The sequence below is a fragment of the Chionomys nivalis genome, chromosome 19 (genome assembly GCF_950005125.1).
Source record: "Chionomys nivalis chromosome 19, mChiNiv1.1, whole genome shotgun sequence".
NCBI lineage: Eukaryota > Metazoa > Chordata > Mammalia > Rodentia > Cricetidae > Chionomys > Chionomys nivalis.
In genome coordinates this window covers 58,258,659-58,271,119 of record NC_080104.1, presented here as the reverse complement: position 1 = coordinate 58,271,119, position 12,461 = coordinate 58,258,659, and the positions used below count along the sequence as shown (strand labels likewise).

General features: G+C 55.4%; 1 protein-coding gene across 3 annotated transcripts in view; it reads right to left on the bottom strand.

The window, feature by feature from the left end:
- Positions 1-8,306, bottom strand: part of Mdga1 (MAM domain containing glycosylphosphatidylinositol anchor 1) — a 57,316-nt gene extending 49,010 nt beyond the window's left edge. Inside the window, exon 1 of one of the 3 annotated variants that reach the window (XM_057794777.1) lies at positions 7,194-8,306. In XM_057794777.1, coding sequence (XP_057650760.1) covers positions 7,194-7,260 — 67 coding nt within the window. In that variant the 5' untranslated portion in view covers positions 7,261-8,306. The remainder of the gene's footprint in view (positions 1-7,193) is intronic. The other 2 variants (XM_057794775.1, XM_057794776.1) reach the window with 2 other exon arrangements.
- Between the last annotated feature and the right edge of the window lie 4,155 nt (positions 8,307-12,461).

Sequence of the window (12,461 nt, the reverse complement as noted above, 5' to 3'; positions counted from 1 at the left end):
AGAGTCTTTGCCTCGTTTGTATGAAGCCCTGAGTTCAGTCCCCAGCATAAATTTGGCATGGGATACAGTACTCTCAGCCCTGTGAAGGTGAAGGTAAGAAAAGCAAAAATTCAAGGTCATTCTTGGCTACATAGCCAGCCTGTCTCAAAATAAAACCTCCAGTCTTTAAGCTATTTGTTGAGGCCTTTGTTTGCCTGTCTGCCCTGACAGAAGGCTGGCCCAAGACAGCGCCTTCTCAGGCTTCATTCTGGGGCAGGAGCAAGCCGCAGTTCAGAAGCCCAGGCCCTAACCCTCTCCACTCTCCTGCCCCAAATCTGTCTAATCAACAGCATTTTATTCTGCCTCTTCCCACTGTGAGCCCCTTCCCCAACTGCCAACTGCAGGCCATTGTCAGCTCTTGTACCCAACGGATCTCTTTCCCCGCCGGGCTCTGGATTTCAAGATGGAGTTCTGCAGTCTCTAAACTCACCAGTTTTGCTTCCTTCAAGAGACTCCGTGAGAAAACTGCCCACTGTGCTCCTCATATGCTCAAAACGCAATCCCCTTAGACTCAGAAGTCCTTACACAGCCTTCACTACGTCTGTCCTCACCCATGGTCAGACCCTGTCTGCACCGTCTCGGTTCATTCTCTTCCCCACAATGGACTCTTCTATCAAGCCAGGTCCTTCCCTACGCCAGGGCCTAGTCCCCTGCCCGGCTACTTCCCATAGATATCCATGCGCTCTTGCCTCAGGGGCACCTCCACAGGGAAGCAGCCCCCAACCCCAGCCACCATGCATGAACTGACCCACAGTCTCTCTACTCAGTCCCCTCGTCCACACGACCCTCCTGTCAGTGAGAGGCAGTCTCTTCACGCTCTCCTATCTACAGCCATCTTTCCCTCCACAGCCCTGTAAATCTTAGGAGAAACAGGAGCTGACCACGCCCTCCCCAGTCCTGCCCCTCCCCAGTCCTGCCCCACTGTCAGTTCCTCCTGCTCCTTCTCCCAGCAGCTGAGCCAGGCCAAGCCTCATGCCAGCTCTGCACCCTGCAAGAGTTCCAGAAAGTCCCTCGATGCCGCCCCCTCAAAACCACTAAACACCACAGCTTCCCCAGTCCATCATTCCGGCATGGCTGCCATCACAGGCTTTGCAGTCCACATCTCTGGGCCCTATCTAGGGGCTGCAACTTCATCTCTCTCAACCTCTTGGCTTCCTCAAGGGTGAAACGGGCTGCGGGCTCCGGAGTCTATCTCTCCAGAAGGCTTGCTGTAAGCTAGAGACAGCAATGCATATTCATGATCTCTGACACTATTATTGTTATTATTCCTTGGCGTTTCCAATTCTCACAGCCTTGACTTCTTTTCAACCAATGCCTGACCAACAGAGGTCTTCAGCTCTATGCCCTCTGCCAGGGACAGCCTCGCAGGCCTGGTTGTTGATGACCACGGCTCGTCCAATCTCTGTTCTCCACAAGCCCTAGGAGGTGACTTTTCCATCCTCCGGCGAGCCTCAAGTTGGCTTTGCCATGAGGCATTTATCGACTCTTTGTGGAACCATTTCCTCATTCCCCTGACTTATGTCAAGCAGCCCCATGATGCCCAGAACCAGTTTTTCCAGAGGAAAGACTCGGTAGGCACCACAGAAAATCACCTCTCATTGTCCTTGCTCTCCACCCAGAAGACTGTGCTACCCACGCTGGGGCCCCCCTTCTCACCAACAATGCCACACTAAGAAGGTCGCCTATGTCCTTGGAACCTCGGTTCAATGGTGAAGATAGGTACCCCATGGACTGCCTTCTCAGAATATCACTGGAAATAAAAGCACAGCCAAACCAACGACTTGGCAGGGCATGGGGTACCGCCATGTTTGTGAGAGACTCTCAACTTCACCAAGGATGCTCCCTGAATGGGGGTCACCCTCCTACACACTAAAAGACGTGGAGAGAACCATACTCAATGCATGGATACTGAATCTTACTTGCTTTTTTAAATTTTTATTTTATGGTTTTTATGCACATTGATGCTTTGGCCATGGGTGCTGGGTCCCCTAAAACTGGAGTTACAGACAGGTGTGAGCTGCCATATGAGTGGGAATTGAGTCCGGGTCCTCTGGAAGAGCAGCCAGTGCTCTTAACCACTGAGCCATCTCTCCAGCCCCTGAATCACACTTTCTTATACTTCCATGTATATCATGTATACTTTGGTTGTTTTGCATGTGTTATCTAGTCGTTGGAAAAAGGAAGAATCCATTGAGAGAGAGAGAGAGAGAGGGAGAGAGAGAGAGAGAGAGGGAGAGAGAGAGAGAGAGAGGGAGAGAGAGAGAGAGAGAGAGAGAGAGAGAGAGAGAGAGAGAGAGAGAGAGAGAGAGAGAGAGATTCCTCTGAGCTAAGCATGGTTCTTGCCTGTCTTCTGCATCAGCTATTAAATGCCATGTGGGTCTTTAGTTTTGTGACAGTGGAAAAGGCCATGCTGGCCAGGGACCGTGCCTAGGTTTGCAGAGAGGCAATTGTGCAGAGGTGTCAGACCCCTCCCCACACACAGCCCCCTGGAGTCAGAGCCCCACGAGCTCCGCTGAGTCCCCTCAAAGTCCCAGCTGACCTAGAGAAGAACTGAGTTATCCTGGAAAGGCAGAAAGTGTGACTTTATCCATGGTGGGTGCCCTTGGATTCTGAGGCAGGTATGTGAGCGTTGGAGAGAGAGCCCCCTTCCACCTCAGGCTGGAGAGTCAGAACAAGTCCCCCTTTTCTGAACTAGGGCGAGGAGGCAAGCACTGGGAAGACACGATGTGGTGGCCAAGCCCGCCCCCTGCTGGCAATGTCTGGAAGAGCAGCACCAGTTTAACACCGCAGGGCCCAAAGGGATTACATGCCTGACTTCTCTGACACACAGGCATCAGGGACCTACTCAGATTGAGGTGTCTGGGCAGGGAGAAGGTGAAGTGGAGCTCTTGCTAGACTGAGAAACTCGATTCCATCTCTAGTCTCCCAAACTTTCCTAGGTGGGGTGCCTTCTGGTCCAATCTTCCTGAACACAGTCACAGGAAGAGTCGTCAAGGTTGCCGTGGGTAACAGGTTGAGAGGGAGGAATCCTTCATATCCTACCTGGGCCTTACTACTCCCAGGTTCCTCCGTGCCTCCCGGGGAACCAGGAGAAGCCAGCCCTGCTACCACGGCCTGATTTCCACTCCCACCCCGGTATTGATCTTCTACATCATTCACTGGCCGGGCCTTGGCGACTGTGATTAGCTCCCTCTACCTCCCCACGGAGCTCCCTGCCCATCCCTCCATGTTCCAGCGAAGCAATGCTAATACGGGGCTCTAAATGAGGCTTTTCCACCCGGCCTCAGCAGCTCAGAGCCAGACCTGGCCAATTGTATGAGGCCCCTCAGACAGTCCCAGCCTGCCCCTCGAGGATGCTTACAATCCCTTCCAATCTAGCTTCCGGACCCCAGAGCTGCACCGACGTATACTGCCCGAATGCCCAGCCTGCAGGCCTGGAAGGAACATCTGTCTGAAGCCGGGTAGGGGGCAAACCAGGAAGAGCTCTATAGAATGACTTTGTGGGGAGCCCCCAGGCAGGCTTGGGGGGTTGTCAAAGGCAGCACAGCTAAAATAACCTGGATTTGTAGACACAAGACAATCTTTCCCTCGGGCAATGTCTATAACAGAGAAGGAAAAAGGAAAAAGGAACGAAAGTAGGCAGGGACCTTCTTGGGGACTTATGGGAGCCTGAGCCTGCTGCTGACTCTGTATGCAGCCTGCTTCTTTTTTCCTGCTTCTTCGGGGAAGGCCCTACATAGACAGCCACTTTCGGTGCAGGGGTGTGGACCTCAGAGGGAAAAGTCCCAAGCACTCCCACCCATATCAACACTCAGAAGCCCCACCCTGGGAAACTCGCTTCCTGAAATCCCTTCCCTACACTCCCCCTGAGGAAAAGGGGGGCTGACTTGGTGATAATTCTGTGAGCGATGTTGCTCTTGTCAAATTATTCAACATCTGTCTTCATGTTCCCACAAAAATTAGCATAGGATAGTAGTTTCTGATGACACCTTTGGTGAAATATTTTGACTTCCCCCAGTACGTGGCAAACAACCTGTCTTAAGGAGAATGTCACTTCCCACTCCTGCATATTAAATAATCCAGGGGTTTTTTTTTTTTTTTTTTTTTTTTTTTTTTTTTTTTTTTTTTTTTTTTTTTTTTTTTTTGTAAGGAGCTGAATCCTCCTCACCGGCTCCTGCCTGGAAGTCTGCCTGCTTTAAGACAGGGGACAAGAGAAGGAGAAAAGATGGGAAGCCTTCAACTCTGCCTTCACAGAGTGTGCCACCCCTCCCTCACCTACCTACTGTCTTTGTCACAGAACTAGACCTCTGGGGCCAGCCTCAGACACACACACACACACACTGGTCTGGCAGAAAATAGATTACAGGATCTACTCTGTAAACAACAAACTGGGCTAGAGATTGAGAATCGGGGAAGGAGGAGGCCCCGCTCCAAATGGACCATCTGGTCCCACACACGGCCGCTGTAGCATCTGTGGCCCCAGAGAAGAGCAAAGCCACCTGGTCAGACTGAGAGGGCCTTCCCAGTCCTGCTGCTGATGGCAGGCTTTAGAGCTGGAGGGTGGACCCAGCAGGAGCAGGGCTTAGGGCTCTGAGCAGCTGTCTCCTACTAGGATGGACTGATCCTCGCCCACCCATAAGGCCGCCATCCTGTCCCTCCTTCCTCCCCTGCCTTCACCCTCCTTATGAGACTACCCCTCCATCAGTAGCCTGGGGCAGAATGACAGCCGGCAGCTGAAGTCTATCCCCAGCACATACTGACATACAGCCTCCCTCCTGGATGCTAACAAAACCCAGCACTTTAGTCTCTTCTCTATAAGATTGCAAGCCTAGGGCCTCGTGGCTCTCTGAGCAGAAACCTTCAACTAAAGCCCTCTGTCTTGGTGAGTGACAAGCTCTGGAGACATCTGAGAATGTCATGAAGTATTCCAACCTGCAGCTCTTCATCCACTCGACAAGCCTCATCAGAGTTCCTACAGGACACCAGGTAGAAGAACGCTAGGGCTGGATGCTGCGGTAGAGGTAGACATCTCCATCCCTGTATACCACCACACTCCCACTCATCTCCCTCATCTGCTTTGGGGTGCAGAGGAATGGGTGGGGCAGAACAAACCCTAGCTCTCCACCCTACTTCTTAGTCCAGTCCCAACCCTGTTGAGGTGTCACCCGTGCTTGTAACATTACAAGGGACAGTGTCCCCCAGCTCCTCTTTCCCTCGCTTCCTATCCACCACCAAGAAGATTTTCTACACAGCCATCTCCCTGCAGCCCGGCCTTCCCTGGAGCCAGGCTCTCCAAAAGCAGGTGCAAAGAATGCCGGGCGAAGGGCCAAGGGTGGACCCGGTGAACCTACCCTGCTTTGATTTGTAACAAGAGCAGCTGGGACCTGGACATGTGAGATCTGGGAGAGAGAAAGGAGAAGGGGACAGAGAAGGGGAGGCACAGAGGGTCTACAGAGACCATGGCTCTTGTCCCCTAACCTCTGTCCTCATTGTCCGGGTTCCTGCGTAGTCCCAGAGGGGTTTCCTTACATGCACATTGGGCCGCCCCGGTGAGGGAAGACGGGAGAAATCCAAACCACACAGCCATGAGATGGGGTTATCAGACCAGTCCAAGAGCTGGTAGTGGACAGAGATCTCAGGAGGGTGTGTGAGCAAGTTGCAACAGCCTCTGTGGGGGTACTCCCTTAAAGGTAGCCGTGGCTAAGCCGCTGGTATCTTTGGTGATCCTGGAGAAAGAACTCTGAGGCCTCTGGTATCTTCCTGCCCTAGAGGGAGAACCTATTTCACACCCTATGCCCCATACATACAACCCAGCCTCGCAGCATCCCTCCTCCTGCCTACTTTGTCTGGCCTATGCCAGGGGCCAGACAGTAAGAGACACACAAACTAATTAAGAAAAGGAGTTTGGCTGGAAGCCTGGGCTGGCCTCACCAGGGAATTAAGTCCAAGCCAGCTAGCTATTGGAGCCCAGGGGTGTATACTTTCCAGATACCCGCTTCCCAGGATGCTCCTTTCCCTTGCCAGGCACAGGCAGAGACACGGGACTAGAGCTAGTAGTTGTGGACATGGGCTCTGCAACCCAAACAGTTCAAGTCCAACTCCCTCCACCCTCAAAGAGAATAATTAGATTCTCGACCCCAGAGAAAGAGGGAGAATACTGCCCACCCTGGTCACACATCATTAAAAAGTAACTACAAAGCCCACCCTGCGGTCAGGAGAAGGCAAAGTCAGAACCATAGGCTCTGGGGACCGACTCTCTGTGCTGTGCACGTCGGCAGGACGACCCTGAGTAGTATTGAACCAAGGAACCTTTGCTGAGAAAACCCCGCGGCATGAAGTGGAGAAAATGTGGCCAGAATACTCCTTGGCGCAACGGAGCGTGGCTTGGGGATGCGGGAGTGGAGCTGCGTGGCGGGAGGCAGAGTTTCGACACGTAGCTGAATGAGTGCAAGCGGTGTTTGCGTTTCCTGAGGACGGTGGCTAAATGTGTCTGTGTGTGCAAGCTGGCAGAAGGAAGCTGGGGCTGGGGTTCTGAGGTTGGGAACCAGAGACAGGAAGAGCAGACTCGGGAGAGGTCTCTGAAAAGGGATGCCGTGAACCCTAGGCTCCAGGGTTAGGCGATGCTCATCATCCACTTAGACCGTTACAAAGCTAGAAGAGGCAGCTCAGCCGTGGCTACTGCCGAGAATGCGAGCCAGCGGCCCGGCCGCGGTGCTGGCGAGCATCTCGCCCGCCAGCCGCACACAACTCTGGATCACTTGCATCACTTGCTTCCACTGAGGAGGCTGAGCCAGGGGGAGGAAAAAGATTCGGTGGAAATCGCTGCCCCAGTCCAGGGCTTGGGCTCTTCCCGGGTCTCCCGATCCCACTGGATTCTCCCAATACTTCCAAATCACTCCAACCCCTAGCAAGATTTCGGAAAGTCGAGACCTCATCCCGGCACCCCCAGTTTCATGCCATTCCCCAGGACCCGCTCCTGGGCTCGGGAGCAGACCACTAGGTCTCCTGGCGCCCGGGGGAGGGCGGGGAAGCGGTCGTCCACTCCAGAGTGCAAGCCCAGGGCTCCACCAAGGCCCGCCAGCGCGCACTTTGAGCAAGATCTTGCAAAGTTTCCGCGTGGCTCCGCCAGGGTGGAGCTGGACGCGGGCTCTTACCGTAGACTCCTTGTCCCCGACAGTGGAAGGGGATCAGTGCCAGAAGTAGAAGGCAGGTCACCTCCATCTTCACGGCCAGTGCTTCATCCCCGCGAGGCGGCGCAGCCTGAGAGGCAGCGGGGGGCGCATCCGCCGGGGAACCGCGATGCCCTCTGCCTTCCCTCCTTTTCCCTGAGACGCGACAGAGAGCGAGAAGACCGAGAGCAGGAGTCCGAGCAGGCGGCGACTGGCTCTGTCTTTTTCCCACAGGGCGGCTGCCCGGGTTGGGTCGCTGGGGGCGCTGGCCCAGACCCTGGTGCCTCTGTGCACCAGGCGCAGCAGCCAGCTCCCTGGCCCAGAAAGCTCGGCCACCTAGTAGCCTTGAGTCCCCAGGGCTGTCTGCCGAGGGTGCTGAGCGCAGGGGACCTCTCTGCTGCGGTGGCCGAGCTCCAATCCAACAGGCCACCGATGCCTGACAAACTTGTCGTTCCCCGCCCAGGGGACGCCCCACCGTGGAGCCAGGCCGGGAGGTTAATCCGCTGGCTCCAGTTCTGCAGTGGGTGCGGAGGGTTTGGCAGCCCGACCCAAGGGATCGGGGCTAGGCGCCCTTCTCGGAGACGAGGTCTCCCCGGGTCCCGGTCCTGTGGAGCGCGGGAGCAGCGAGGACTGAATTCGACCGCCAGGCGAGCGCTCCGGGTCCCCGGGTCTACGAAGTTGGCGGAGCCGCCGCCGAGGAATCCGGTGGAGGCGATCCCGTCCCAGAGCCCCCGCGGGATTCCGGAGAACGATTCCAAAGCAAGAGGGACCGCAGCAAGCAGGGGAAGGAGGAAAGTTTGAGTCCTTTGAAAATAATTTGCGCTCTTGCCGAGGCCCGGGCAGCAGCTCGGGAGCCGCCAGCCGCCTCCTGTCTCCGCGGTCCGCTCCCGCCGTCTGGCCGCAGCCGTGGCGCTCCCGGGCTCCGCGATCTCGGGAGAGCGGGGCTGCGCCGCGCCCCAAGTTGGGCGTCCCCGCCCCCCTCCCGGAGGCCTGGGCCCGAGGGGGCCCCAGCGGGCGGGGCCGGGCCGGGCTCCCGGGCACGGCGGCCACTCGGGCTCCGGGGCCGCGGGAGCGCTCCGCTCGCTCGGCAACTTGGGCTTCGCTGTGCTGCTTTCTGGTCCCTCCGAGCTTTTCATTCCGCGCTTCCTCCACCTCCCCACCACCACCACCCCGCCTCCCTCTCTCCCTCCTCCCTCTCTCCCTCCTCCCATCTCCACGATCGGTCTCTCGCTCTCCCACCCTTTGTCGCTCGCTCTCCTGTTTGATTCCCCTCCAGTTAAAAAAAGGAGCCAATTAAAGGCAGCCCAGCTCGCCCGGCCCAGCCTCTGTCCAATTTCCTTGCTTCCCCCAGGACCAATTAGAGAAAACAAAACAGGGCTGGGGGAAGCACTCTCTCTCTCTCTCTCTCTCTCTCTCTCTCTCTCTCTCTCTCTCTCTCTCTCTCTCTCTCTCTCTCTCTCTCTCTCTCTCTCCTCTTCTCTCTCCCCCCATCCCCCCCTTCTCCGCCTCCCCCACCACCAGCCCCCTGGCAGAAAAATGTCAGAAAGCAGCAATGGATCCATCTATCCCGAGGACAGTAGCGGGAACGTGGGTACGGCGCGGGCTCTGCAGCCGCGCACTCGCACTCGCACACGCTCTCCGCCCGCCCTTGCACAGCCCAAGCTGGCAAGCCCGGGCTGGGTGCAAACGGTCGCCGCACGCTCGCGGGCCAGGCACTGGCGGCTCGTTGCGGGGACCCAAGCCTGAAGGGCACTGGACACTTAGGAATGTTTTGTACTTTGGAGAAGGCGAGACTGGAGCCTAGAATCGGAGAGAAAGGCCGAGATGTCTGCTTCTCCTAGACTAGTGCTGGCTCGAGAGCCGGTTGCCTGATGTCGCTCTGCAGGGACGTTGGCTCGGTTTGGGAATCCCGCCACCTCCAACCACCACCCGCCCCTGGCAGAGCCCCAGCCTCTTTCTAAGCCGCCTCGGCCTCTCCCCGGGTCGGCGCCGAGCCACTGCCAGAGCCGCTGAGGAGGAGGACGCGCTTGCTGCTCGTGTCCTAGCCCCGGCCCACAGGTTGCCAACAGGTTTGCCAGCGAGACCCCCATATTTTTGCCACCAAGTGTCCCCTTCAGCCTGCTTCTCTGGCACCCTGCCTCCCCACGGGACCTCAGGCGTGACCCAGTGCCCTAGGGGCACACGCCCTTTCCGCTGCCAAGCCGGGGCCTGAGTACAGCACTCGCGATCTCCTCAACCCGGCCCTCCCCAAAGACGTAGTTCCTTCCAGACGCCCTTGGGGAGGGGCGTGGGCTGGGGAGCGAGGCGCGCGACCTCTCCGGCGCCTCCAATCGCATCACCCTACCCGGGTCCTGCTAATCTCACCTGCTCCACCTGTCGCCGTTATTTATCTCAGCGTGAGCGCAGGGATTGTCCTAGAGCGGCCCGTGGGAGCGCGGACAGCCGCCGCAGCTAACAAGCTCGGAGATTGGATCCTGTTCAGGATCTGCGATGGTGGATCCATGGCTCCAGGCATCTGTCCAAACTCAAAGACCTGTTCACCCAAAGAGTTGATTCTCTTGCATGTAAATTCACGCATAAATTAAAAATATTCATAATAAACCCCTCCTTCTTCAAATCCATTTCCCACCGGGATCTTTCTCCTCTGGTCCTTCTGGGCAGACCTGACCTGCTAAGGAGGAGCGCGAGGTGGTAGGTGGGGAGGGGCGCCATCAGCCTGTCCTTTCTCAACTTCCTTTTTGATTCATCCAGGCTATCAACCCTTGTTTCTGCCCTCCTCATTTCTTCCCTTCTTCTGCTGTGAGGGTTCAAGGCTCAGTTAAGGGTGTCCAAGCCCAACTCAGCAACTGGAGATTTATTAACTGAATGAATGAATGGTGCCCATCATTCATTCAATGGTGCCAAATCCCGCAGCTCAAGGCAGCCTTCAGCGCACTGTCCTCCCTCCTCATAGCCTCCCGTTAACCCAAAGGAAAAAAGCATGATCTGCTCCATAGATATCCAATGTCTGCCCACCTACCTCTCCCACCCAGCCTGAAAGGGAAGTGGCACCCACTGAGGGGGTGACGGTGAGTAGCTATGTTTACTGTGGTGTTACCATCATTGGAAAGCTTCCAGAATCCCCCGGGAAGCTCCCAGGGAGTCATCCCGATGACTCAGGCTCTCCCTGGCTTTGCCTATTCTGGGAAGCTGTTGTCTTCTTTTCCAGTTAGACACCTCAACCCCAAACAGCATCAAATCGCTCCTCTTTGGCATAGCAGAGAGAGGATGGGGACATAGTCTGAACACACCCTGGCCTACAGAAGAAAGAGGCCTTGTGAGGGAGGAGGGCTGGGGAGGTGGGAGCAGAAGTCCAGAGCCTGGCAGGCTGGGATTGAACATTTGCTGTGCTAATCCACTTGTGAATACTCGCTGCGTGTAGTGTAAACACCTCGACAGCTTGTTCATATGTGCCTGTCAACTCAATCGTTTCCTCCCCCAGTGTTCCAGGCCTGCTGCCTGGGACAGCGCTCCAGAACTGACAGCGGCAGACAACCTCAGAGAAGGCAAAATGCTATCAGTCTTATGCTTCAGCCCTGATCTCTCTAGTCCTCATTTTCCCCCAGATGTCAGGTAGGTGGGATCCCTGCCTAAGAGAGGGGTTGAGAGACTGGATGCCTGCTGCAGGGCCAGAGGCTTTGCGTCAGGTACCGTTAGGCATGCATCACAGAGCTGCTGAATGTCAGGTGCTCTTGACTTAAGAAACCAGGTTAAATGGCCTTGCTTTTTCCTCCAGAGCTACCAGTGCTGCAGGCATGCGAGCCCAGAGTTGAGTAGCCACATTGTCATAAGAATCATCTCACTCTCTACACATACCATAACGGTGCTCTGGACCCCACGTGGGACTGCTGAGTATGGGGGCATGACAGCTAGACCCCAAAGCCTTTGGGAACCCCTGAGTGGAACCATGGAATCCTAGGATCAGACTGTGACAGGCTACTTGGGACCCACCATCACTCCTCACTGAAGAAAGCCCTCCTTCCTTTGTCTCAGAGAAAGCACAGCACTTAGACCCTAGCAAGTGCTCAGAAACTAGCTAACGGCTCTTGAGTGCCCAAGACAGCCAGGGAAGCAGGGTCCCGGCCAGAGCTCAGCCAGGGCAGTGAGCTGCAGGCTCTAATGACGTCACTGTTACTAGACAACTCTCCATCTCTCCCAGCCGCTTGCTCTCCTCCCACGAGTCAGAGCCTGGAAGGGAAGAAAGAGAGAGTGGAGAGGGATCTGGCCTGGCCCCGATGGTGTCCTCGTCGCCTTATGAGGCAGATTGCGTCTGAAAATCATACGGTGGCAGGTATTGATCGAATTGCACAGCAGGCTGAGTTCTGGTCAAGAGGAGGAGGCTGGCTGGGAGGGGGTGACGAACGGTGAGCGTTATGACCCACTGAAAGACCCGTTTATTAATTCGAGCTCTAACAAATAGCCAATTAATGGTTCCAGCTGCTAATTAGTAAACAGTTAACTTCTGTTACAAATTGTTCAGCACAAGACTAGGGATAATGCAGTCTTTCCATGACGCTCTTGGCACCGGGGAGCCTCCCAAATGCCGCTGCCACTTCCTCTCTCCTCTACCCTCAGGCAGGCCTTGCTGATAGGAGGCAGGCTTCATATGGGCACACTCATCTTTGTGTGCACCATTCACTGGTCACCTTGAGCACTGTGGACTCAATACAGAGACAGAATCCCTTCTGAGGCCAGTGAGAAGGTTTATCAGGTAAAGGTGCTTGTACCAAGCCTGAAGGCCCAAGTACCATCCCAAGGACTCAGATGGTGGAAGGAGAGAGCTGACTCCCAAAAGCTGCCTTCGGCCCACAGGCATGCCGCAGCACATGCATGCACGCACACATGCATGCGTGCACACACACACCCATAACCTCAGCACTCATGTAAAAGTTTTATTATTGTTATTCTTATTTATTTATTTTGGGTTTTCAAGACAGGGTTTCTCTGCATAGCCCTGGCTGATCTGGAACTCGCTCTGTAGATCAGCTCAGGTGGGCCTCAAACTCTCAGACATTCTCCTGCCTTTGCAGTGTTGGGATTAAAGGCATGCGCCACCACCACCCAGCTTGTGATTTTAAAAAAAATAAAAAGATAAAACACCTTCTTTATGGAGGTGTGAAGAGACAAACTATAAGCCAAGCATGTAAAGAAAATATCTAGTTATTGTTAAAGCTAGGGAGAGGTTTAGGAAGCACGAGGGTTGAACGGTATGAA